At 40.0% G+C, this 27,136-nt stretch overlaps 2 protein-coding genes across 4 annotated transcripts; one reads left to right on the top strand and one right to left on the bottom strand.

The window, feature by feature from the left end:
• Nucleotides 1-1,078: 1,078 nt before the first annotated feature.
• clcnk (chloride channel K) lies at nucleotides 1,079-15,666 on the bottom strand. Its single transcript, XM_079359721.1, has 18 exons — nucleotides 15,521-15,666; nucleotides 15,295-15,423; nucleotides 13,680-13,819; nucleotides 13,511-13,588; nucleotides 12,579-12,654; nucleotides 11,983-12,108; nucleotides 11,225-11,309; nucleotides 10,831-10,932; nucleotides 9,993-10,077; nucleotides 8,755-8,901; nucleotides 8,009-8,078; nucleotides 7,756-7,866; nucleotides 7,023-7,239; nucleotides 3,208-3,341; nucleotides 2,725-2,795; nucleotides 2,220-2,300; nucleotides 2,032-2,118; nucleotides 1,079-1,755 (listed from the first exon to the last, which is right to left on the bottom strand). Exons 1-18 carry the CDS (start codon nucleotides 15,606-15,608, stop codon nucleotides 1,717-1,719), a joined length of 1,866 nt encoding a protein of 621 aa, XP_079215847.1. The 5' UTR covers nucleotides 15,609-15,666; the 3' UTR covers nucleotides 1,079-1,716.
• On the top strand, nucleotides 5,937-27,064 carry hspb7 (heat shock protein family, member 7 (cardiovascular)). 3 transcript variants are annotated; one of them, XM_079359723.1, is made up of 5 exons: nucleotides 15,365-15,418; nucleotides 15,531-15,672; nucleotides 23,462-23,728; nucleotides 25,631-25,755; nucleotides 25,927-27,064. In XM_079359723.1, exons 3-5 carry the CDS (start codon nucleotides 23,563-23,565, stop codon nucleotides 26,104-26,106), a joined length of 471 nt encoding a protein of 156 aa, XP_079215849.1. In that variant the 5' UTR covers nucleotides 15,365-15,418; nucleotides 15,531-15,672; nucleotides 23,462-23,562; the 3' UTR covers nucleotides 26,107-27,064. The 3 variants fall into 3 exon arrangements, with proteins under 3 accessions (XP_079215848.1, XP_079215849.1, XP_079215850.1); XM_079359722.1 differs by lacking the exons at nucleotides 15,365-15,418; nucleotides 15,531-15,672 and adding an exon at nucleotides 5,937-6,037; XM_079359724.1 differs by lacking the exons at nucleotides 15,365-15,418; nucleotides 15,531-15,672 and adding an exon at nucleotides 22,831-22,848.
• Nucleotides 27,065-27,136: the final 72 nt, after the last annotated feature.

Here is a 27,136-nt window from a genome sequence, read left to right as displayed (position 1 = left end):
GTGCATTGTTGTTACAGCATCAATGTTACTGTAAATATATATATATATACAATTGCAGCAGAATGCACAAATGAAGGCAAATTAAGTAAAACACTTAGCAGGAAAGGGCAAAGAGAAAAAAGAGAGAAAGAAAAGAGGGGGGAAAAGAGAGGAGGACAGATGGTATGAGAGATGAAGAAAGCCACTGATCCAGAGTATTAGCATCAAATTTGTTTGAATAATAGTCTAAGAAGGGCTGCCAAGTTTATAGAAATCTCTTCGATGATCCCTGAGCCGTGCATCTGATTAAAAACTGACATAACCTCACAAATCCAGCGAGAGTGAAATGGAGGGGTTGGTGATTTCCAATTAATCAGAATAAACCTTCGGGCTAATAATGTTGGAGATGTGTCTTCTTTGAGATTTTCTGAATCCAAAAAGCAGAAGATGTGTGGCGTGACGAAAGCACACAGCCAATTATCTGCCTGAGCCCAAGCTATGATTAGCTGTTATTCACACTTTTTCAGTCTGAGTGTGACACTGCAGGGGAGGGGTGCAGAGAACAGGGAAGTGCAGAAAAACAGAGCAGGAGGAGGACACATGGTGCCGTGTGTGGTCGTGTGTACAGTACATTCTGCATGTGTGTTAGCATGGCTGAATCTTAGAGAAAGGTGTGGGCGTTGCTTCAGGGCTTTGAAAGCTGTGCTGTGTCACAAGTCTCACTTTTGTTTCCTTTGTGCATCTCTGTAGGTTGCCCAATCAATGGCAACAAAGATTCGACAAAAGCCTTCAGGCACCAAACAAAACCCTTGAGCAGGACAATCAACTGATTTGAGCGCTTATTATTTCTGCAGTGAAACAACAACAACTGAAGTAGTTCTGCTTTCTTTAAAGAAAAGTGTCTTCAGAAAAAGAGGATTGTATTAAATAAAAGTTGGGATGGTGTTTCAGCTTGATGTCTCAAATTGAAAGGCTGTTTTTTTAAAGCCACACTCCTGAAAAATTCTGATAAATTAGAGGAGGACTTCCCCTGAAATCTTCCTGATCTGATTAGTAACACCTGATGCACCTCAGAGCAGAACACCGTTCTGTCAGAGGAGGTGGCCACAGAGTCTGCTGTATGATACTAAAATGAGAATAATATTGGCCTTTAAATCATTGCAGTTCAACACAATCACAATATCAACAAAAGGGTGGAAAAGATGCCCGGAACAAGGTGACCTAGGAAGCCCAACCCCTCCCCCATACAAAAAAACAAAAAAACAACCTTGGTTCCTTATCTTTAATATCTTATCTCAAGGGCATGTCAGAAATCTGTTTTTAACTTGTGCACCTCTTTGGAGTAACTCAGTAACTGTTGTTTAAACTGTTTGTCGAGCTGTTGTTTTCGTCCTGTCATGAGATGCTGTCATCCTGATTTGTTTTTATTTTCATCCTGTCTTGAGATAATTCTTTGAAGACACAATCGTAAAAACTCTGTAACCAAGTTCAGATCGGCGAATGAGATAGGAATGATAATGTGTTATCTCCTCTGGGGAAAAAGATCCTGCTAATTATACTAATCTCTGATAAATGTTTATTGTAGGAGTCTCCAATGGATGGCCGTTTTGTTTATGTGCAAACATGGTTATCCTTTGGCAGTGAAGAAGCCGTATCATTATTAAATACAGGCTAATCCGACAGAGATGGATCCGTGCTAAGGTCAAGGCATGAGCTTATTTCCTGTGTGTCTCCTGCTTAGATTTCTTTGGCTAAGTCCTCTAATATTCCCGTCATCTGGGGAAGAGGAGGAGGAGATAAAGACAGAAAATAGCAGAGAGGGGAGAGAAAAGAGAGACACGGCTTTGAATCTTTAAGTAGTCATTTTGCCTCCCACAGTCTGCATAATGTTAACAGATCTGCAGGGACGAAGTCCTGTTTGTAAAATGCATTTGGATTGGACTAAAGCCGCATCAACGAATCAAGCTGAAATAAGTTTAACAAAAAATATTGCAGATGATCTTTGTAAGTATTTGTGAGTGCATACACAAACTACACTCACACACTTGTTACCTCCGGCCATGTGATGACCCCGACCAGCTTCCCCCTGTCTGCGACAAACAAGGTGTGAGCTCGGAGCAAATTCAGGATGCTGTGAGCCTGGGAGGACACAAAGGGAAGTGGGTTTGAAGGAATTTTGGCTAATTTGCCTCCCCCGCCCCCAACTGTGCCTGTTTGCTGTTTGACAAAAGTCCTCCTACCTCCTGAACGGTATTTTGAGGTGACAGCAGGACGGATGTCGGGTATATGCTGCAGACCTCATCCAGATGTTTCTCTGGAGTCTAAACAGGACAGCATAAATATATTCCTTTATAATACGCAGCTTTCAGTATTAAAAGACTAATTACAAATGAGTTTTTGGTCTGAATCAACAGAACTGAAATGAATACATGCTCATTCTTTCTCTATTGTACTGTATCCTCAGACAACACTTGAATCAAATAACGCTGTTTTCTAAAACCATTTTAGATTTTCATCTCCTCTCTCTTTTCTTTGTTGTCATTAAAGAGGCTTTCACATTAGCCAGAGTGCTGCCTGTACAGCCTGCTCCCAGCCTCTGTTTTGTGTTTCTGTTCATCATTCAGTCAATGTCAAATGGATTGTAAAGACATGACCAGTTTTTCAAAAAAGTATCTCTCCTCTCCTTTCTTCTGAAGCCTGTAGCTCCCTGTCTGACCCCATCCTGGTTTTTTTTTGTTTTTTTACCTTGGTCCTCCAGTGACGCAGGGATGTCATCAGCTCTGATCGGAGAACAAACCCCAGCAGAACCTGCGACTCTTCAACAGAAGGGAGGAGAGGGAATCAATTTTCCTTGCCTCAGATGGTGCTACAGTTTAGATCGTAGTGTGGGGCTGTGAGTCGCCGATTTTCAGACAGAAAAATTCCCCCATGTGATTACTGAAAGAGTCAGCTGGTCAATTGAACATTTTCTCACACTTGGCTGCTCCTTATTGGGGCACTTTCAGACCTCTGAACTGCTGCAATTTTTGACAATTTTCATCATTTCTCTCATTATTGCCCTCTTTAATTTTCGGAGTCTATGTGGGGTTATGATTGTGTGCAGCACCAGCACGTGTCACAGGATGTCTCAAGGATCCTGCTGTCACGATATCATTTGCTGTCAAACATATGTTGTTCAGAGAAGACTGGGTTAAAACATTCAAAAATCTAATATTTTTGCCTGCATACCGTGTGACTCCACCACAGGGATTTGCTCATCCGTGCAGGTGTTGACAGCATGCTGAACTGCCACTGGCTCTGCTGCTTTTTGAAGCTGCACAGGTTTCACTCTCAAAACCTGACTGATGGACGTGAGGGGAAGCCTGCAAAGGAAGTAAATCTCATAAACTGGGCTGCAGTTAAACCTAGTATGAGGAGACTTTAGCTGATAATGATACAGTTTTTATTTAATTCTAATGGCACTATGTGGCACACAAAACCAAGAAAAGAACATCACTTAAAAGATTTTATCTATGCACTGTGAACAGCATTGAGGCAAACTAAGCAGTCATGTACAGAGCAGAATCAGAAAAGAGAAGAAAACAGCAAACACTATTGACAAAAAGAAAAAGTAAATAGAATTGACAGACCAAAAAGATTGAACATTCATGATAAATCTCTGTCTCAGGATATTATCAGAAAAGAGGTAAATCCAAAATATTTGACTGCAGAAGAACAATGAATTGAGCGAGAGACACAGTCGTCAACAATTTGAGCAAATTACAGGATTTAAAGGATTCAAAACAGATCCTGAAAATAACATTTCCTCTGAAACAGACCTGTTCTGTGCCTGTTTCAGGACAAACATCAGGACGTGTTGCTGTTTGCTGCTGATAGAGGTCACAGTGAATAACGATGTGAACAGTCACTGTCTTGTAACATTACATTCATTTTGGCGAAAGACAACATGAATGTATTATTAAAGGTCCAATATGTAAGATACTTACTGAATGAAATGATAAAGTGAGCTTACTCTATCATCAAACATGAAGGAAACATGTTATGTGGAAGTGCAGCAGCCAGTATGGCATCCTCCTAAGTTTAGATCCTGGTCTAGATTTTTTTGTATTTGTAAAGCAAACCAACAGCATTGTGTTGCAGCGATGGAAGCGAGCAAGTGAACCGGTTCAGATAGAACTGATTCTATAACCATCCTAAAAAGCCTATTCAGGTCGCTAATAAGCTCCACGAGCAGAAACGTGCTCAAACTACGATCAATATTGGAGAGGCTTTAGAAAAATAGAAAGAGGTTAAAGAGAGGTGGCTAAACACTGAAGCATCATTGTCTGCGACATGAGAGGAGGGGGTGCAGGGAGACCGCTCTCTCCAGTGGTTTGAATTTGGACTACACTACCTATTTTATACATGAGGTGAGTTACATATCGCATGTTTAATGAATAACTTCCGAACATCTGAATCAAGGTACTAAAATAAAGATGTATTACAACGGTCTGCCTTAAAGAAGGAAAAAAACTTCAACTTACTTTTATTAATGTGCAATCTCTGGACAGATCAAAATCTTTACACCAGCCTTACCAATTTTGTCCACACAGCGCATAGAAATGAAAACACCATGAACAGAATTAAATGGACTTACTTTTTGAATTAAGTACCACATATTTTCTGTTGTTGACCAACTGGTTTAATATTTTTTTTTAAAGACTATTCAGAAGTCAAAGAGGAGAGATTGTATGGTGTAACCTTTTACCAAGGTTAATGCATTTTCAAAACTATTTTCTGCTTATCAGGATTGACACAAATGGTTTTGACATGTTTTTGCTCCTGGTGTTTATGAAAAGCGAGAAGACAGCAGCTCCTGTGGTTAACACACTTACATGGTAGAGCCTCAAACCAGCTCCTCAAACCTTGTGTTATTCCAAAGAGGCTCTGGAATAACATTATGAAGTAGTTTAAGATAGTAGGAAGAAAATGAGATGAATCCTTCAGGAGTCTGTTATCTATTGGAGGAATACTTGAAGCCATATCAGCCTGACTGCCGTCAACAATGAGCCGTGGGAAATGAGGATTTCAGTCTATTATTGGGTGCTGACATCCTTGTAGTGAGGAACAGATAAAGAAGAAAGAAAAGTGTAAGGGGATGCTGAATACGATCACAAAGTCAGCATGCAGAAAAGTTATTGTTCACAGCACAGGATAGCTCTATGCTTCTTAGCATTTCATAGCTTCATTATATTTTTCAGCGGACTGCTGAGACACCGCTCTGCAGAGAGAAGCACAAGAGGTGTAATCTTCAGACATGCCCTCTATACCTTTCTTCAATCAGTTTTTTGAAGAAATATGTACTCAGAGCAGATTGTATGATGTGATCTGATCTGATACCTCTTCATTCACACCTATTGATTATTGTCCTGAGAGAGAAAAGGTGAATGCTGGCATTATTGATTGTGCCTACAATACAAAGACAAACCTAATAATTGAATGTGTTTAGTAAAGTGCAAAGTAAAAAAATGCAGGTCTCCTCTCTCTAAAAGGCAATATATATATTTTTTGGATTAAAGATTATTTGTCATGGTTTGGTTTTGTCTATGTTTTATTTCAGTGTTTTGAGTTCTGTTTTATCAGTTTCCTGTTGTTGCCAGTTTTCTCTTGTTTGTTTCTTCGGTCAGTCTTTAGTGTTTCCTGTTTTAAGTTGTAGTTCTGGTCGTCAGTGTTGTCTGGTTTCCTGCCTCTCTGTTTCCCTCCTGTCTTGATTATCCTGATTGTCCTCACCTGCCTCATTAGTCTCACCTGTGTCTCAGTGTTTCTATGGGTTCATTGTTTTTGGTATCCTGTCTGCTGTGACCTGTTTCATGTCAGGTGTTGCAGTTTTTCTGTTCCTCGTTGCTCCCTGTGTTTTTAATTTTGTTTTCAAATACTAAGTTTTGTTTTGCCTTTTTTAGTTTAAATCATGTTTTCTTCAGTTTCCCATAGCCCATAGCAGCGTTTCCTAAATTAGCGCCCCTACTGGCGAAGTAAATCGTCACCCTGCACCGTCACATTGCTTGATGCGCTTACCGAGGTAAGTGGTAATTAACTATTCTTTTGGGAAAAACGTTAGATAACTTGGACTTGGGTTAGGGTTAGGGGTCAAACGTCATTCGATGACGACCACACATTCATCGGATCGAGGTTATTTATACGTCTGCTACAGGTCGCTTGACTCTAAAACATAAATATGGGTTGTAATTTGATGCTTGCACAAATGGCCAGTGGAGTCGTTTGTTGATGGAGGACAGGCTCAATGAGGGTGAATGATTTGAGTTCATCACATACCAGGGAATCTTCAGACGTGCTCTTTTTATACTGTCCTTCAATCTGTTCAATCTCTAGCTGCTGAGAATTTTGAGCTGCCTAAAAGCACAAAATCCAAACATTCATCTCAATGTTGCCTCATGATTAAGGAAGTCTAACTGTGCGATTTCAGACAATCTGCCAAAAAATCCTGCGGAAGTAGAGAGTGCACACAGTCCAACACATGATTGAATGTATTGAATTGGAAATGGCTCATTTGAATGCTGAAGGGGCTTTCAAAATGCTTTATGCGTCATAATGTAGGACTTAAAAGACTACCACAGTCTGGGGTTTTCAAAATAAAAACATGACATTTTTTTACATCAAGGCTCTTATTATTAATCACAAACTATCTTGTGCAGCAGGGGTGTGTGCAGACTTTTTTCATGGCCCAACTGGGACATTGACTTATGCAGGGATGGCCTGAAGTGTGATGTTTGCACAAACCAATACGTTTCAATTATTTACACTTTCTAACCTGGCAACAGTAGCTGAATGTTTTAATGACACAAAATTAAGATTCATGTTCAAAGTCATAATTTAAGGTACTGTAAATATCTCTGTTTGTGAGATGAACAAAGGATTATCTTATCTTAATAATTTGCATGTAAACTTTGCAGAACTACAGTTCAGGATTTTTGAGGGGATTCCCCCCAACAGGAATCCCTGTAGACCCGCCCCCAGTCTGACGCTGTATATCTGTATTTACTCACCGGGGACATGCTTTCTTCAGAGAGGGGAGGTGTGGCAGCTTTTTAGTGATAGAGATTGCATCATAGAAAGATGGGCGGTTTCTTGAGCGAGCTATGGCATTGGCCAACACGGTGGCGAGGAGGACAGGAACAGCGTGGCTGAACTGGCCAGTTAACTCTACAGCCAGGAGAGCTGGAGACAGAGTGTGTGTGACAGCCCCGGAGAGGGCCGCTGCACCTACAAAACAAAAACACTACTGCTACAGAAAACCATGTAAACCATTTTGTGATAGTCCTTTTTTTCCATTTTTTCCAAAATTCAATCAAACCCGATACATTTTTATAAGGCCACCTCTTATTTGATGCTGTTGATAAGTATTTGAGTAACATTATAATACATGTGGAATAAATCTAGGTTCATATAAAGCAACATTTTAGTGGTTTTGTGGTGGATATAAATCAATTTAACATGTTGTTTTAGAAATGTTTTACATTCTCACACACAAAAATAAAGCTATTTCTTCTGAAAACATGCTGCTTGTAAAATAAATAACCATTTCTAGATGTTTATTCATATAGCTAAGAAAGCAAGTAAACGGTGCGAAAACACCAGAAGTTTTGTCCAAAAGCTTAATGCATCATTTTGACAACAGGCTAAGGTTCATGTAAGAGGGATGCTAACACTGCTGAGCTTAGGCAAGCTTGAAGGCGTGTCCTGAATTGATCAACACTTAAGCGTTATTGATCTGTATACCAGCAAGTGCGTAGCCCCCAGGATTTATAGAAGCCCAATGCTGGTGTGTAGTCGCTCCAGTGGAAGAAACATAAGCGACTCCTTCTCCAAGCAAACGACCCAAAGCTGCACCTAGGAAACAGAAACACATCAAAAGTTTGTGATCAGCAGTTTATCTGCATAATGGTGACAGGATGTAAGACAAGTTTCTCACCATTCAATCTCACCTGTGATCCAGGTGTTTTGCAAAATAAAGTCATTGCCCTCCCCTTACCGTAAATAAACACAGGCATGAAGTATCCAGCTGGCAGAGGCAGAGTGCAGGCGAGGACTAACATCCACATCTGAGGAACAACACAGACACACACACACACAAACACACGCACAGACACACACACACACACACACACACACACCCTCTTAAACCTCTGCCAAAACAGCTCTACCAGCACATGCAGCCCAGTATGAGTCAATCTGTTCACACAGGAGTGTTTGCAATGTTCTCGAGTCAAATCTGAATCAAAAATAAATAATGAATCATGCCAATTTACATGTGCAGGCTGCAACGTGAGAAAAGAACACTTCCATGATGAGTGAATCACATTGAGAAAAAAAGTGAGTGTCTAACACAGGTCATCGCATTACAGATGATTAACTTTCACAGGTGTGAGGAAACTGTTTTTTTGAATGAAGGCAATGATGTCCGTCCGATTGGACTACAAAATGTGTCTAACAGATGTGTGTGGGGAGATCTCAAGGAATACACATGACGTCTAGTGGCAGCGTTGCCATGAGAGAGCCTCAGATAGCACAAGACATTTCAGCCTTAAAGGTTAAACAGTCTTTAGCCCGCTTTCCCTTCATTGAAAATGTCAATTGTTGTACGTCAATTATGAGGCGCTGGGACACAAAAGAACAAGAGGATTGGGAGCCTGAGCTCGGTGCCATGTTACCATTCAGACTGGTTATCAGTGCGCAGATAAAAGACTCCATAATTAGCAGCTTCCATTGTGTGTATACCTTCATGAGCAGAAAGACAGCCAGAGACAGGTAGACAGGACTCCCTGTTGAGCTCCACTCTAACAAAGGCTGAACAGATGCATTGTGGGATTGTGAGATCCACTGCCTGCCATCCAATAAAGTGGTAAGAAGCTGCTTTGTGGAGAGCTGGGGAAAGGATTTCTGCAACTTAGATTACTGCAGCAATATAATAAAACAAACAGCACAGGATCAACACATGCTGGGAAAAGGCTCGCATTGTTTCATCTATTTCCTGTTTGTCAAAAAATCCCACAAACACACAAAACAACATGTTGGTGATGTTTTTCTGAATACTGTAGCCTGGCTGTGGCTCTGAATTTTTTCCTACTTATTATGTAAATCTTGAGAGATGGGTCACATTAAATTTTTCAACAAAACTGAGTCATTCTGTCAGCATTCAGCTGTGTCAAGCTGTGATTCAGCACATGCTTACATGGCTTATCTTAAACATTTTATCTTAGCATGTCGGCATTCAAACTAGCATGCTAATGAGCTCTGTGAAAGACAGTGGTTGAGGCTGATCCATCTCGAGCACATTCATTTTATTGTGACCTAACAAAGGAATTCTGCCAGCACGGCTGAATGCCAAGCGGCAGCCTCCAGCCTCCGATCATTCAGGTATACCGCTCGAGCTGCACTGATTTCTCTCTTCTGCATGGATGGTTGTAGGGAGGGGCCGGCAGGGGCCAGTGTCCCTGTAACACTACGCTTGGTCCCCCCTTGGGCTACCCCCTGTGCCTTGTAATATGGTTTGATAGATATAGCAGGAGTATTTTAGAGGACACTGAAGTCTGGAGTCTTAGTCCGTGCTACACTGCCTTTGTATTGGGTTGAATATGCCACTCTGGCCTCCTCAGTAAAAGGAGTCTAGAACAGCCACTGCTCTCCTGCCCTGTTAATACTTTACTGTCCAGAGCTCCTTTCAGTCCCCCCACGACCTCCGACAGGTGTTATGTCATTTATCCGCAATTCCTGCAGGTAAAATAATCACATGTGTGATGATGTCGGATATGAGATGCCAAACTCGAACTATGTTCTGCTGTTGCTACAACTATTTCAAACAGTGTTGTCTGACTGAAGTTGTGTTTACAGTTTGGTTGTTTTATGTTTCATTCATGACCGAGAGACAGAAAGTATTTCTCCAACGTAACAACTGTACATACATCAACTATACACAGAAATGTATCTGCACAGCCTACAGCTCCAGTCATTCTCACCTTCGACGACATAAAGTGACCAACAGAGTTAGGAAACGTCACACATGCCAGGAGAAAGACCACCATGCCGGAGTAAAGACCCTTCCTGCAGAGAGGAATTCCATATTTAGGCAGCATTGTTACAGTGATGTTTTCATTTAGATCATCCTTCGATCCAATATTTAGATTACAAGAGGTCATAGGGTTGGGTTTATGGGGAAAGATTGGAGTCTATCCCAGCTGTCTTTCTGCGAGAGGCAGGGTACACCGAGGTCAATCAACCTGAATCTCATATAAAGACCAACAAACATCCACTCTCAGACTCACTCTTACAGAAAATACAGATTCACTCATTAACCTAAAGAGCATGTCTTTGGACTTTGGGAAGAAGCTAGAGTAAACTCAGCCATTTAAGTCTTAATGATGTGTGGAAAAAAACATCATTCAGTTATTTTTTAAATCGGTTTATCGGTTACATTTTAAAGGTCTTAATCAGCTGATTGCTTTGGTTCACCTCAGGAGAACAATATATGTAGCACTAGAGTCACTCTGTCCTTCTTCCAGACTCTCTGTTTTTAGTGTTTTGCTCTACTTAGATCTGCTTCTACTCCAACAGAGAAAACCATCAAATGAGATCTAGGATTGCTCTGTCCTTTCATTTAAACATTTGGAAAGGCTCCAGACTATCATTAATTATATGTTGTGCTATAAATAATCTATTTTAGAGTTGTTTATGTTGTTGCAAAGTGTGAGGATGTTAAATGGGTAATCCTCTCTGAGAGACATGCTCTGTTTATCGTGTCAGCCCATGTTACACGCCAGATGACTCATCCTGCATCACTTTGCAGAGAGCTCTCACTCTGTCGTCAGCATCTTGATGAAGAACAGGTTTGTTTTGGTGAGTTTCAAGATCCACCGGTGGAGGAAGAGGAAGAAGCAGCTTACAGCTCCACACAGCAGCCTGTAAACAGACAAACAGCCACTCAGACAAAGAGCTTATTTTAATCAGTGTTTAGGCTGCAGGAAGTCATCAGACATGGGGGAGTGATGGTGAAGGTGAGCAGAAGGCCAATACGTTACTGTTATGGGATCCAAAACAAAACTGATTGCTGATTAGAATAGAGAGGTGACGCGGAAGAACTACTCAAAGACTCGTATTACTTTGAATACTTAACAACAGACTTAATTTAAAAAACATAAAACCAAAAAGAAGACTGGTGCAACTGTGAACATGAAGACGACAATAATCTCACCCCAGCAGAACGAACAGCAGAATCTCCAGCGGGTGGAAAGGTGAAGACGTGGGGAAATCAGTTTTAAACATAACTTGAAGAGTCTCTGTGGGCAAAAGACAAATCAGAGTCATCTCTGCGATTTCTTCCAAAGACTTTCAAATTAGTAAGAGGATTTTTTCCGACTTGTTTTATCACTTTCAGGCTTGACTGCAACCTAAAATCGGTCAGCTTACATGTTTCTGCTTTTTGCTTAAATGCTGGCCAAAGCAGGTAATTAGATTATGAATCTGTTAGTATCACTCACACGCCAGAGGGAGAGTTTTGTAAAGTCACATGGACAACTCTTTTTTAATGTGGCTGTGCAGTGGTAGTATGTGCCGCACACTTCAACTGTTCTTCAAAAAGCAACGTTCAGAGTGCTAGATTTCAATCCACTATTAGCACTGCATTGTCACTAATGATATTCCAAATATATATATATATATATATATATACATATATATATATATTTGACAATGCAAGCCAACGATGCACTCTAGATTTTCTTTTTTTTTTTGGGGGGGGGGGGGGAATCCGAACCTGGGTCACCCAATTGGTGACATTCTATGTGGTTGCCCACCATTGCTTTATTGACTTTGCTGTCTGCAAAATAGATAATGCCATGTTGGAGCAGGAACTGTTTGTGCCCTAATTATATGATTGACATGTTATTGAATCTGTGGCCCTTCTCCATGTTGACCATATGGGGGCGAGTTCTGATAGGGGGTCTCCATTACCTACATCTCCGCTCCACACTGAGAACAGGCGGAAGGTCAAGGCCCCGCAGGCGGCGGAGAAGAAACATGGGAAGTAATGCCTCAGGGCGAAGTGAGAGCTCATCACCTCCACGCTGAACAAAACTCCTTCAGAGAAGAGAGGGAGGAAAAGAAGAAGAGAAAAACGAGATGAGAGTCAGCAAGTTGGACCAACAGAAAATGACAGCAGAAGGATTTATCAGTTACAACTCCTTATACTTAATAAGATGTATCATTTTGTTGCATGGAATGCTATTTAGAGATATTGTAAGGGTAAAATAATCTTCTTTGTATTTGATGAATATGGTGTTTATATGTGAGAACAAGTGGAGCTAAAACGTTGGATGCTAACACCAACAGGGATGCAAAAAATGATGGGATCAAAGATGATGAGGCGAGAGATAAAGATGTATACAAACATGAAGGAGGTGCAGAAGTGGGAGGAAGCGTGAAAGGAAAGAGGGAAATCAAAGGCGGATATTCATCGAGCAGACAAGTGTGAGGCAAAACAGTCGTAGAGCGAGCAGAGATGTATCATAAAGACGGATCCTAAAAGCTGAAGATTTTCTCTCTCTTACCACTAACGGGAGCTCCGAAGCAGCTGGCGACCCCGACTGCAGCCGCCACAACCAGCATCTGTCTGTCAGCTTTATCCTAGAAGAGAAATGTGTTAAAATGTGCTGCCTCTTTTCACACATTTAACATGCTGAAATAACATGAATAATGGATATCATTCTTAAAGCTCTACATCTGTTTGGAGAAAATTCCCATGACCAGCATTTCTAGGCCCCCTTTGACATAATATTGACATTTACCTCTATCCTAAGGGACTATGTTTGTCAAAGTAGAATTGGATAGATACACTTTTAAAAAAACGAAGTCTTTACATTTCCTAAAAGCTGCATCATCATATTTTAAAACATTTTGACCACTTTGGATCATTTGACATGAAGTCACCTGATTGAGTTTAATATGAACGTTTATTGAGCATCTTCTGTAGTGAAACAAACAGAAAGCATGTATTATTAACATTTGCATCCTGACAAAAGAAAATCTGCTGATGTGTCCTCACTCCTTTGACTGATTGAAACATTGTATTGTAGAAGTTTATAATGTGAGACAGTGTGCACATTTATAATGTATGTACAGCACCTACTGAAGAGCTTTCAGTACACCTCTCGCTCCTGAAAGGTATTCCTGACTGAAGATGTACCTGCTGCTTTCTAACCGCATGTAATGGTCTTCACCAGCAGATGGAGGCTGAAACACTTTTCACATTGGACTGTGTCCTTTGTGCCAAGAATAAGGGAGGGTGTGTTGGCAATCTTAAAGGAAAGTCTAACAGCATTTTCAGGGGCAGATTCAAGCTCATCACACAGCATGGGGACTCATTAGGAAAAAGAACATCTTCAAAAATAGCTTCCAAGAGTGACAGCAACTGCTGAGATGTTTCGTGGTAAATATTTGAATGTTGATATGTGAGGTTGGAGATACCTTACAATGTTTTTACCTTCTTCTTTGCTTGTATGAGTGTGCACAGGTTGCTCAGGTACGCTCCAAGCATGGTGGAAAGATGCACGAAAGGACCCTGATGTTCAGAAAAAGAAAAAAAAGCTGTGTCCAAAACTCATTTTAAAAAAAGACTTGTTTCTTTCATATTCTACTGCAGCCACTCTCACCACTTTGCCCAGGAAAACAGTGCTGCCCGCCGACAGCGTGCAGATGAGGCCGAGCACCTTGGCAAACATATTAGTGAGAGACAAATAATGAGGCATTTCAATGCCCGACAGCATGGTCCTCACCTCCGGGATCCCTGAGCCTGTGGAGAGTGAGGCATGATTAAGTTCTGATTAGAATTGTTATTGTTTTCATAAAAATACGCACTGTGTTCATGCTGGAGGATGCTGCTTAATGGAACTTCGTCACATCAATGAAAACAAATTTCCCCTTCAAGGGTTCATTTGGCCTTTTTTTTTTCTTTTGCAGTAGAAGCAGAGAGTAAGCTCGGATGTTTCCTCAGTCATATCATGTAAAAAAATATCTGTGAGACTGATATAATCAGGGTTGACTTTTTGCAATGCCATTTAGCTTGGAGAGCTGGTAACCGAGTGAAAGAAAAATCACAATATCCAGCTTTTCATCTAATCTTTTCTTAGAAACCACGTCTGACACGGGAGAAGGAACCCGCCTGATGATTCTGTATTTTGTGCCGTGCTTTGGAATGACCATGTCGCTTCAAAAAGTCAAGCAAGATAGCTAAATGTCCAAAATATCCACATTCGATCCATAAGAGTGAATACCATAAAAATAAATCTCATCCAAGATCCAAAAGATAGTACAGTTTTTTTATTTGAAAATATCGACTTAGATTTGTCTTTCAGGAATACGTGACTCTGCCTTCACATGTCTTTATCAAAGGCAATGCAGCCTTCATAAACTCCTCCGCTCTCATGTCCAGTCTACTCAGAAATGTTAACAGACCCTATTTAGAGAAAATGAGAAATGTGTCTTTCTGCCCCCAAAACCTCAGAAAAAATCTCTTGTAAGATCCAGACTAGATGAGTAAAGTTAAACTAAATAAAGAACTAATTTGACCTGAGCAAAACTGGACAGCGGGATTAAGAATGCTTGAGATTCAGAAGGTCACAGGCCCCTTTATTTATTTGTTAAGGCTGAGGGTCAAGGCTCAGAGAAGCTGAACAGCTATTCATGAGAATATTGAAATGATCAAAAACCTTTATCTAACCTGTATATCCTGAGGGAAGCTCTGTGGCTTCACACAGTCATCATACTGAGCCAAAAGCTCATTGCTATAGAAATCCCTAGAAATCACTGAGTCTTCCTCCATAGGTTGTTTATTGATTACTTAATTATGCATCATGGCACTTAACAAGTGGCATGGCACTTGTACAGGATGGTAAATCTGGTGGACATTAGGGCGTAAAGGTGCATACAAAAACCTGCAGTTACGGATTCTGAGTCCAGGTGGCCCTCAACACAAACTGGCAGGACAGCATCTTTTTTTAACTAGGATTCATGTCCTTACATTCAGCAGTTTTAAGCATTCACTTTGGGTCATGTTTGTGCCCATAATGACACAGCTAGTCTAACAATTGTTCAATGATTGATGCTCTGCCAATTCCTGAAGATAATATCTAACTCTAAAGCTGCTACAGTAGCTTTATGCTAATTTTTAAAAGCAATGTATTCAGAAAAGGCAAATCCATTCACACTTCCCAGATAGCAAACTTAATCGAAAAACTTTACTTTATTTGGCACAACTGTTGGACTGACCTGTGGAGAAGGGACAGATATTGTGTGAGAAGGATGATGCAACAGCACAGAGGCATGCTGGGTAAAGTGTCCAGCAGAAGAATTGCAGCAGACTGTTGCCCTCCAGTTTCATATATAACCACTGGTGAGCTACAAGGTGAGAGAGACACACATCAACAATCTGAGTTTTACAATCATAACTTGAAAATAAATGTGTGTCTGTCTGTATATGTGTGTGTATTTGTACTTTTGAGCAGCTTTGTTACACTGAGGTCCATGAAGAAGCTGAGGGTTGCAGTCAAAATGCCCAGAGCAGCGTAGGCGTACCACTCCATCCTACACACTGATCCCAGACAACAGCTCAGCTTCCACAGACACACTGTGGACACAAACATGAAGGTCAGCTTTTCCAAAACTTACATTTGTGGTCAAGGCCGCCCATAAGGGGGGTCACATGGGAAAGGCCCATGAAATTTACCAAAACAATGTTCAATCCTAATTTTAGTTAACAATTAGGAAATTTAATTTTACACCTAAATACTCACCATTCATTCTTAAAGCAACAATACGATTTAATTTTGACTTTGGTAAAATGTTCCCTGCTTTAAAATGTAAGGCATTAATGGCCCCAGAGAAAGCTATGTTAGCCAGAAGGAGGCTAGTGCTAAAACTACTCATCCAATGTGCATACAAAGGTTTAAATCATATCCATCTCAGTGGGTGGGCCTGTTTGTTGTGAAAACACATGTGAGGCTTAAATTGGCAAGCTATGTTTATTTCATATTATCAGATTGTAGAGTGAATAACTGATGTTAAAATACAGAACTTGTGACACACAGCAGCAGCTAGCTTTTGTCCAAAGGCTCCTGAGAAGAACTTTGAGGTTACAATGCTTTTGGCGCCCCACTGTGGACAAAGTATAGGCTCTATGGGTTTGCTGAGCTCTTCTTTTGTAAGCTCCGTTTTCTCTCATGATTTTAAAACATTTATGTTTTAAGTTTATAACATGTAAATCACTCTTAATCTATTCTGCAGAAATGTTTTCAAAGGTCTGTAATCACCTTACTGAAACTAGGGTGGCAGGGATTTAGAATAACATCTGACAAAAGAAGAGTACTTCTATTCAGAGGTCACATAGAGACACCAGAAGGTTTCATTTTAGTTTGTTTAACTTCAAACTAAGAACTCCTCAAAGGAGCTTTAACTGCAGGAATTTCTAAGTTCAAAGTCAATGTGTTTTTTCTTCTCTCCATGAGCTCAAGAGGTGACACATTGTGTAAGTTCCTTCTTCTTTGGGCAAAAAGAGAAAAAAAACAGTTACTGTAATTTTACTTCTGCAACCATTGACAAGAACTAAGTCTTTTAATGTTGTATTTTTATTAACTGTCTTATTGTTGCTTACTTCACCAAAAAGTGCTTAACAGAGACAAATCAGGTTTTACTTTTTGTTTTGTTCATCATATATGAAGAACCTGGTGAGAAAGAAACAATTTGAAACACAAAAAAAGAACTTGTAGCAAAAGGCTTGAAGGACTCTTAAAGCTGTCTTGTCTGTCGGCCATGACTTTCTTTTCCATCTGTAACCTGTGTTTACAGCCAAACTGGCAACTTGAGGAGCCAGAATGTAAGTTTAGAGACTAAGGCTACAAAAGGAGTATCAGCTCTTGCATGCAGACTATCTGTTGTTGTAATTAAAGCTGAGTCGTTATTAGATGACTGCTGATTGGTTATGAGGAATTTTATTCTTGCTCCTTGTCCTCCACACGTGTTCTTTTCCTACAGTCAATGGGCGCTTTACACTTGTGAACAATTTTACTCAAACTTTAAACAAAAACCAAAGCACTTTTGGTTTAACTTTCTTGTTCTGCGGTGACAGATGCTCCCCTTTAATGCAAAATCTTGAGATTAGACCTCATGTTACAGCGAAGTCGTAGTTCAAGGATCTCCATTTGAAATGTGGTCAGATGCAAATGGTTAACAACTCTGACTGAATGAGAAACAATAGGAATGACCTTGTAATTGAAGCACACACGGAGCAGAATGCAGTAATATAGAATATGTTGACAGAATGAAGTTAGACGCTAAATTACGTACTTATATGCAGGAAGTGTTAACAAAGTAAAATCTTTAACAGTCAGTTTTTAAGAAACAGTTTCTTCACCAGGTTGTTCATTCGTCCATTTGATCACATTGCTTATGTTGTCCTTGAACTTTTATCTTTGACTTCTCTGATTAAAGCTGCACATTCATAAAGTTCATATATGATATCACATCCATAATGCAGATTGACTTTCAAACATTCTCCTCTCTGATGCATCGATCAGGTCGGTATAGATCACGTTTGAATGATTTTCCACTTGAATCTAACCTTTGACAGTTGCCCGTGTCTGTCGGCATGGTTTCCATCGATCAGGAAGGAGCAGGGTCTTATTATGGGATGTCTCTGATTGATTTTCTCTCTCCCAGTCCTCGTTCTTTTCTGCGGTCTCACTCCCAGGAGACTCTTCCAGACTCTTCATTTCAGTCTGAGCTGTTTGTTTAATTTGCGTTTAAAACTGAAAAGACACAGCAGGTTTTTTAAGGAGATATTGCAAAATCCACAAAACACACAGGTAGCCTTTCCGTCTATAGATACATCTGTCTGTCTGTGCTACAGGTGTGTTTGCACCACCATTGGCTTCTGTTAAGTTATTAGCATAGTGCAGTCATGGATGAAGGGTAGCTAATATTAACTCTTTGGAGAACATGGTGAAGTGCCCTTCATCCGTCTTTGGAGTAGGAATTCAGGAGAGATTTTATTTTCATGCTACTCATCTTTTAATACACTTTTGTTGAGATTACCTATTCTTCTACAATTCATGGATTAATACCTGTTCCCATCTAGTGTAATTCTTTTCATGAACACTTAAACTGCTACACCTTCACATTCGATTATAGATTGATAATTTATGGGATATATTTTTGGGAAAAATGTTAGACTTGATATGTTAAAATGTGACATTTACGGTCCCAAAGGTTGAATTTATCTCTGCTTTCCCGAACTGATTTGGCTATGTCTACAAACTTCTAGGCCCTGGAGACACATTTTCTAATAGCGCTCATAAATTTCAGATAACAATTCAATAAAATTCCATCAAAAGTCTAAAACTCCAAATCCCAAACATGTTATGTAAAGACAAAGTAAAATATGGATTTGACTGCAGTGGTTATGCAACATAGTGCAGTGGTGAAGAAAGAAAAAAGAAAATATATTCAGCATTGCAATACGAAAAAGGAGATTATCAGTATGAAACATGTCCTTTAAATTTTAAACACGGATCATACAGGAGTAGACATAAAATATGTTTACCATGTTGTTCTAACACTTATAAGTCAATCAGAGTGGTTTCCTTCAATCAGTGTCATTCAAGCTTTACTTTTGATCACTCAAGGTCAAGGTAATCATTGTTTAAATCCTGACACACACACACACACACACACACACACACACACACACACACACACACACACACACACAATTGAGCTCTTTGCTAATGTTTATTTTCCGCAGATCCACCTGCCCTTCAGTCTTTCAATTACAATCTGTGATTACAGAGATTTAAAAATCAGTATGCTGTGAGTGTCAGCCACTCACACACATTTACACTGTGGGAATAAATACTGCTTATCTCTGTATAAAAATGTGTTTCCATGGGAACAGCACACGAAGGCGACCAGAGAACCAGACAGAACAAAACTTTACTTCATACTCTGAAAAACATTCACCATAGCCTGCAGAGAAACTTCTCAGATAAGAAAAAAATAATTACTACAATAACAGCTTTCGTATCCCCAAGCTGAATATTAATACATTTCTTGACACACCCTCCTACCTAAAGTCGATGTGCACTCAGGGTACCATGTTGGGGTACCCTGAGTCTCCTAGTTTTACCACACTTCTATGTTGTCAAGCTTATAAGAAAATTGCAGAGGCTTTTAAGGTCAAATAAATATATATATGTTAAATATTATATGAAATATTATGTTTGTTTTTGCTGTTTCTGTTTTTAACTGTTAATCGCCTTTTATTGTTGTAAAGCACTTTGTGATCCTTATCTGTGAAAGGTGCTCTATAAATAGACGTTACTTACTTACTTACTTACTTACTTACTTATATTGCAATCAGTTCACTTGCTCACCTTCATCACTGCAACACCTGTTGGTTTGCCGTGTAGAAACCGCCTACCTTCCCTGGTCAAAGCAGACCATTCAGGGAAGAAATCTCAACTTCAAAGGAGGACACACAGGCTGCTGCTGTGTTGTTGCCAACACTTCAAGATAGCGTTCATTAATATCTGATGGTATAGTAAGATAATTTTATGGTTCAGTTCATTAGATACGTTACATATTGGTCCTTTGATATTTCTTTTTTAAATTAAATAATTTAAAAAGCTCGATATTATAAGTAAGGCAGAATACTGTTGGCACATAATTATGTGCAGAAAAGTTTCATCAATGGATTTGTCAAGAGAAACTTTCAAAGCATGAAGCGTCAGAAAGGTCAGAGAACTAAATGGACCCCCAGACTTAGTGACATGTCAGAAATATCTGCATAACTACATTATGTTACACAACTCAAAATAAAGAAATGTATTCAAATATATGTAAATAAATGGTTAGCAGCACCGAGGTGACCTTCCAGCTCAGACACAGAAACAGTCACTGTGATTTGTTTCTCTGTCTGCAACATAAAGTAGCAGCTGTAGGACACAGAACACGTGTGTGTGCTTGGGTGTGTGTGTGTGTGTTTCTCAGCATATTATGTAGGTGTTTCAGAATGCACACACAAACACACACACTCGTAAGGAGGGGACTCAATGTCAACGGTAGTACAACGTGGATTAGTGATTAGCTCTCCTCACCGTGTGACGTCCTTCCTCCCCGTTGAACCATCAGTAGTTATTAAGGTGGAGATCAAACTGGTTGTGAGCCTTTTTTTGTCTGTCCTCTATGATATTTATTTATGATTTTGTAATCAACAGAAACACATTTCTTTGTCTGTTAGACACATTAATTATCACACCTTTCATCATTGATCAGTTTTATTTTTAATACTTTAGTGTCTTTATTTTACCTTATAAAGGCTATTTTTATTTGTAATTTAGTGAGCTCTATCAATAAATTCTTACTTGATGCACCTTAATTAATTCTCCCCCAAAAATCTTTTACACTTTAACAAAGCTCTTTAATCTTTTACTGAATATACAGCTTTTACCATAGGCTGTATAGAAACATGGACATACTCTCAGCGATATCACTGGGTTGGTTTTTTACTTGTGAAGCTCATCGGTTGCAGTTAAAAAATTAAACACGCTCTGGGCAGTGTGGTGAAAAATAAATGTGCTCTTCAAATCAAATTCAGCTTTTGCACCAGACTGTTAACATGTTCGTTTCTGTAATACAAATTGACTCTTTTAAATTGGTGTGTACAGTATGTGACTTCGCGCTTTTGCAGCAAGCCTCAAGTGGACACTCTAGGAATTGCAGTTTTGTGCACTTCTGCAACGGCTTCAGTTTACAACACTGGAGCTTTCTGCTTTACTTTTATAAAATAATGTGCTATGTGCTTTCATTTGGTCCTTCCTTTATCTCAGTGTCTCCATCCCATCACAGCCCCTTCTGACATCCTGTCATTTATATCCAGCCATTGTCAGGTCACCCATTTGGGCTCATCCCACTCCCCACTGGTTCCCTGCACAAATCCCTCACAACTGACCCTTCATTTCTGTATTCAGGACACATAAGCTGGTGGAATAAAGCTGCCTACATTTACTTGATTGAAAAGGAAGTTTTAAGACGATAAATCAAGAGGTGAGGTTTACTTTCACATTATTTAAGTTAAATTGTTTCTTTTTTTAAAACCCAAGGAAGTGAAATTATACACAATATCGCAGGAACATCGCATGAACCTTCAAACGTATACTGTGATGCGCCTTAATGGCTGAACTGACGGATCATGAAATACCTAGTTTAGTATGAATGGACAAAAAAAACTCACAGCAGTGTAACTGTGGCGGTGGAACAGCTCAGTGTGTTTCCTGAGAGAGAAGTGGCGAGTTGCTGGGCTGCATTTAGACCTTCAGCAGGGAGCTGGGCTCAATAAACTGATAAGACTGAGAGCACATAGCACCGTGTGGTTGTGCAGTGTCATTTGCAAAACTGAATAACCTTTCGAACACGGCTTCAAAACAAAAGACGGCAACCTTTGTCCGTTCACTGGAGACTGTCTTAAATTACAATTTAAGGCTGATAGCAAAGGCAGGGTAGCCATTATGTTTGGGGTTAAATTTGTTGTTTACATTTATATGTCACATACCGGTCATGTGATTATAATAGGCAACATACTGTTTACTGAAAACACAATACAGACGTCAAACATGTCAGTGAGCCCATACATGGATGTTAATGGATGAGCTGTCAGACTATAAGAGGAGAGCTGTGTGTTCTAATCATGACAGGCTGCATGTGCAATACTCAGATATTTATAGCCACTAAGCAATGTCACTACTAAACCCCCAGCACCGGCTGACGGCTTTGTTTTGAAGCACATTCTTTCCATCTTTGTTTTGCTCTCAACTTATCCTGTGAGATAAGAAGCAAGCCCCCGCCCACCCTACCACTCGCTCATTTTCAGTTCTCAGCTCACGTTCCTCTCCTCTTTCAGCTCAGCAGGAGAAAACCTCATTTTCCAGAGAATTATTTTGTGTGAATGTCCTCAGATGTTTGCTATGCTCATTTAATAATCAGATATGGCATTCAGCTGAAAATTGGAGGAACAGTAAAATATTATAAACAATGCTGTGCAAAACACTGGACGATATGCCTTTTAATGGGAAACTCAAATGTGGATTCAATTTCAGTACAAACATGACAACAGAGGGCACTTTAATTAAATCAACTGTGAACTGAAATCAAAGTAGCCTTTTTATTTTGACATTATGCCTCCTACAGACAATCTTGAATAACAAAACCTTTTCTAACTCACCATAAAAGACGAACCGAGATTATTAAAAGTTTTCTTCTGACTCCTAAACCTGTTATATACCCTTAACTGCTCCAAACTAAAATGTTAAACGTAGGCTACTGTTTCAAGCTACATGCTAATTCTAATAAACACGGCTGTAGTGGGTGGAGCCTTGAAACTGTCAATCAAAACTTAATCAGTGGCTAATTGGGTGTTGAAAATTTAAGCTAATGCAGAGATGAATAATACTGCAATTGCTCAACTGTCCACTTGAGGCTGCAAAAGTCTCAGTGAATCCCATATTTAAAATGCCCACCGTGACAGCATAAACTAACTTTAAGATAGTTTGCATCCTGGTACAAACAATGATTTTGGTCTGACTTGCTCATGTTTCTATTGGCACACACTGTAAGAAGGGTGACAGTTTTATAACTCAGTTTTAATGACATTCAGGCTCGAGTGGCAGGGTCGTGGATGACCTGACAGACAAGTGCGTTGTATCTGTTTTGCTGGAAGGCTCAAGGCCTGCCTCATCGTCTTCTCTTTGCCTGTTGCTACAGCTGAAAGTCAATGTGAGTCAGAATTTCCAACATGGCAACTCCCATAGTTTGGCTTCAAAGCTGCTTCAGAGAAGGATCGGTGACATTATTGAGATTACATCTGTGTTTTATAAAAACAACAGATATTTGTGAATGCTTAATGAGATGCTAAACTTTATGTGACATGAGCTTTAATACCATTTCTAAAAGACACAAAAAGGCAGGACAATAAGAGAGTGGCCGGGTACTTAGGTACAGGGAGAACTATGAGAGGAGCTATTTCAGGGATCATGAGTCTACAATGACAACTGCTCCCCCTCCCTCTGCCTCTCTCTCTTTTTAAACCTCTCTCTCTCCACTGCTCTTCACACAAGGGCCTTCAATGCCCAGAACTTTTTCCAACCACAGAACTTTCTCTCCACCACTTTGTGCATCGCATGATAAATATAGAACACTGTTACCCTTTCCCAATGAGCTGTGACACACGTGCACATCCCCCCCCCCCCCCCACTCAGGGGACCACAAGGGTGTATATAAGGGTGAGAGGCTGCAGGAGAGTCGGGTTCTAAGTGATATTACATAAGACGAGCAAGAAAAGACAAATAGAAAGACAGAAGAGCTGTGTGTTTTATTTCTTATATTTCAGCCTCTGGAAGACTCCCAGAGCAGCCACAAGAAGAAGAAGAAGAAATATCTCCACCTCCCCTCTCTCTCCTCCTCTGCCTCTCCGAGAACTTTCAGCCATCCATGAGTGTGACCAACTCATCTGCCTATCGATCGGAGCGTAGTTTCCACCAGACATCATCCTCCTCCTCGTCCTCTAGTAACCCATACATGGAGAAGAGCCGAGGACTGTTCGCTGAGGACTTTGGCTCCTTCATGGGGCCAGGGAGCGACGCTTTGGGGTTTTCCAGTAAGTTGGAAGAAAATTGAGAGCCTTTGTAACTCATTTTTGTAGACAAAGTGGTTTTAACTGCAGGTTGAGATGACATGCTGGACTGTAAAGTGGATTTATGTCCTTCTTGGAAGGGGTTTGTTGAAAGTATGTTTTTTTTTCTTCATAAAGTGATGACAAAATATGCTTGAGGCAGTTCAGAGAACGGAGAGAAATGCAAGACTGAGTTCAAAAAGCAAAAGAGCTGTGGTGTGGTTGATGTGTTTGGACAAATGTGTTTCCAAGAAAGATTATAGCCATGCTGTTGTTTGATGGTATAACTGGTGTAAAAACAAAAGATCAAGAGCAAAAAAACCCTCAAAGTTGGAGCTGTGTATTGTTAAAACCAAGGAACTTCTTAGCTTTCTCTTTCAGGTTTTCCAGGAATTAGCATTTCAAAGAAGCATTTTATTAAAAAGATATTTTTCACTTTGAAACGCCTTGTTCATCTTCCGGCTCAGTAATGTGAGGAGCTGGTGTGAATTGTTTTGTATCTGTTCACTGCTGGCACACACACAGACCTGTGAATGTGTAACATGTGAACTTTAAATGGACTCGGAGTCCGTGCTGGGCATGTGTGAGGAGCAGAGGGGAATTGTTTTTGAACCACGGGTGCAGTGGAGGAGCCTGAGGGTGGGTGCAGTTATAAGAGAAGAAAGGAACACACACTTAGATACACACAAAAACACACACATGCATGAGAGAAAGTAGGGACTGCTTAACTATAGCTGCCAGCAGTGTGACTTCATACACAGAGTATCTGCAATGACGTCTGCATGAGGAATGAGCAGATGGTTTCCCGGTGACCGGTGTGCAAACAAAACACACACACACACACACACACACACACACTGTTGGAATGATGTAACAAAATCAAAGTGAGCTGCGTATGTCACACACACTCATGCATACACAGATGCACACACTTATTTGGGTCTGGCGACAACTGTGAGGTCATGTGTTACCACGTCGTTTGTTCAGTGAGCTCAGAGTCGGTGCTGACAGAAAGTCATATCAAACTGTTGAATGTTCTCCTCTTTGTCCTCTGCTCAGACTTATTATATATATGATTCAATATATTATTTCATATGTTATGCTTAATATAAAGTCTGCTATTATAATTTTATTTAATGATGTATCAAATCTAAAATGGGGAGATGTCGCTCATAGTGAGGACCAGCAGCAGAATTATCACCTTGCTCAGCAGTATCCTCTAGCTATGAATCACAACCAGTCACATTTAGTTTCTGTTTTTAGCTTTCATTCTTCATTCTTTCTTTTAGCTCGTTTTGTTTCTTTTACTCCAAATTGAGCTCTTTTGAACTAAATATCAGGGAATTTGCACAATAGATTTACCTATTCTCGAGGCAGATATTTTTTCTCAGATTTTTTTAGTAGCCCAAGATGATAAAAAAAATAAAATAAAATCAAGCATCTTTTTTCTTTTTTTTAAAGTCACCATTATGCACGTAACTAGTAGAGGGATCACGATTTTGTAAAAAGAGCTTCAGTGACAAAAGACCAATGTGTTCATCAATACGTGTGAAACACATGGCAGGCCACACAATAGAAGTGACTATTGGACGGCTAGTTTATAGAAGATACACAACAAAACGAAAAACAAAAATTTTGATTTTAAAATGAAATGTATGTTATTCAATAGTCAGCTGTTCTGAGTCTGTAATCTGTCTGTATCCAATCTTAACTGAAAAACAACACCAACTGCAGTCATTCCAATCATCAGCTCGCTCTCTCTCTATCATACCTGGAAGGTGAGAGTTAACTGAGAAGTCTGTGGAAACGTGAGTGAATAGAGATATACAGATAGATTCTGTTTCCTCCTGGGGTCTAACAGCCTTTGTTGTGTTAATGTGCGTTTAGGTGGCGCTGGAAATATCAAGACTCTCGGGGATACGTACCAGTTCACGGTTGACGTGCGAGACTTCTCCCCTGAAGATGTCATCGTCACCACATCCAACAACCAGATTGAGGTTCACGCTGAGAAGGTGAGCTTTTCTTTGGGATGGTTACAAAAATCATGTAGGTGCAAGATCAATATTTTAATCTTCCAACGACAGAACACTGAGACTAATATCCTGTTACCCTGTCCAATCTGTTCCTAAGAGGCATGTTAGTGACAATAAATGAAATCCTGATTAATATTCTGTTTGTTACAGCTGGCCACAGATGGTTCTGTGATGAACACTTTCACACACAAGTGCCAACTACCTGAGGATGTTGACCCCACCTCAGTGACATCATCACTGGGCGCAGAGGGGACCCTGACAGTCAAGGCCCGGCGGCACCCGGCCAAACACGAGCTTGTACAGACCTTCCGCACTGAGATCAAAATCTAGAGAACAACATCCATGCCCCTAAACCTCTGCTTTTGTGTTTTTAATTCAATTTTCTGTCTTTAACCGACTTTAATACTCAGAGTTAGCACTGTTTTTCATTTAGCCACTTCCGCCCTCTGTGACCTCAACTATGCCAGTTAACTCAAATTTCACAGCACCTCTCGGCCACACCTGAACCTATTGAGCAGTGACTGTATATAATTATGGACAAAACGTCTTCAACAACGTCTTTTTCAGGTGTCCAAAAATGAAGCCAAAATGCTCTTATGATGGGCAATGACATATTGCACTGCTGAAGTGATTTGGAACCAAGACATGCAGAAGGAGGCTTTCGGAGCCATGAGATTGATCCCACGCCCCTTTCGCTAGATAAAAGTACATTTAACTTACAGATCAAATTCAATAATCCCTTAGGTCGGTACACTCCTCAACAGATCAGATTCTTGTGTGGGTTTGGAGCAGACACTCACGGTTCTGGCAGATTGAGTGGATGTAGTTTTTGCTTTTGTTCCTCTACTCAGCTAATCAGGAGCCACAACTCAGCTGTCAATGAAGATGATACATCCACTCTTTTTTTGCATCAAATAACTGATTAAAAGATGAACACTTCAACATTCATCAGCAAGACAGTAACCACATTTTTATGTTAGAGTCCATTTTTGACAAAAATATATTTGACATTTATTTTTACTTTATAATCATGTCCCATCTGTTAACACGGGAGAGTCTGAGCTAATGACCTATGACCACAGCTGGTCAGCAGAGGGAGTGTTAAATATTTTGCCTTCACTGCCCGGCTACTGTTTCCTCTGTCCATCTGAATACACAATCCCTATATGGTCACAATCACTTATTTTTCCTAACTCCTAATACTGAAGACTCACCTCTGAAACTGATGTTTGTAATTTATTGTACATTGTTATTTGTGTGAATAAAATTATCCAGCTTTGAAAACAAACATCTTGCAATGTGTAAACCTTTTGACTGAAGTTTTACATGATTGACTTGACACTGCTTTCCTCACCATATA

The sequence above is a fragment of the Symphodus melops genome (assembly GCF_947650265.1).
Source record: "Symphodus melops genome assembly, chromosome: 13".
In the NCBI taxonomy this organism is placed as follows: domain Eukaryota; kingdom Metazoa; phylum Chordata; class Actinopteri; order Labriformes; family Labridae; genus Symphodus; species Symphodus melops.
Note: the sequence above shows the minus strand (reverse complement) of the source record. Positions and strands in the feature narration are given on the sequence as shown.

What these genes read in the sequence shown, in the direction of transcription:
- hspb7 (XM_079359722.1), top strand. Translation starts at nt 23,563, where the DNA reads ATGAGTGTGACCAACTCATCTGCCTATCGATCGGAGCGTAGTTTCCAC. An exon ending in CGACGCTTTGGGGTTTTCCA is followed by an intron (nt 23,729 to 25,630) that starts GTAAGTTGGAAG and finishes ATGTGCGTTTAG; the next exon opens with GTGGCGCTGGAAATATCAAG. An exon ending in TTGAGGTTCACGCTGAGAAG is followed by an intron (nt 25,756 to 25,926) that starts GTGAGCTTTTCT and finishes TGTTTGTTACAG; the next exon opens with CTGGCCACAGATGGTTCTGT.
- clcnk (XM_079359721.1), bottom strand. Translation starts at nt 15,608, where the DNA reads ATGGAGTGGTACGCCTACGCTGCTCTGGGCATTTTGACTGCAACCCTC. An exon ending in TGGGGGCTACGCACTTGCTG is followed by an intron (nt 7,240 to 7,755) that starts GTATACAGATCA and finishes TTTGTTTTGTAG; the next exon opens with GTGCAGCGGCCCTCTCCGGG. An exon ending in GGGTCATCACATGGCCGGAG is followed by an intron (nt 1,756 to 2,031) that starts GTAACAAGTGTG and finishes CCTCTTCCCCAG; the next exon opens with ATGACGGGAATATTAGAGGA.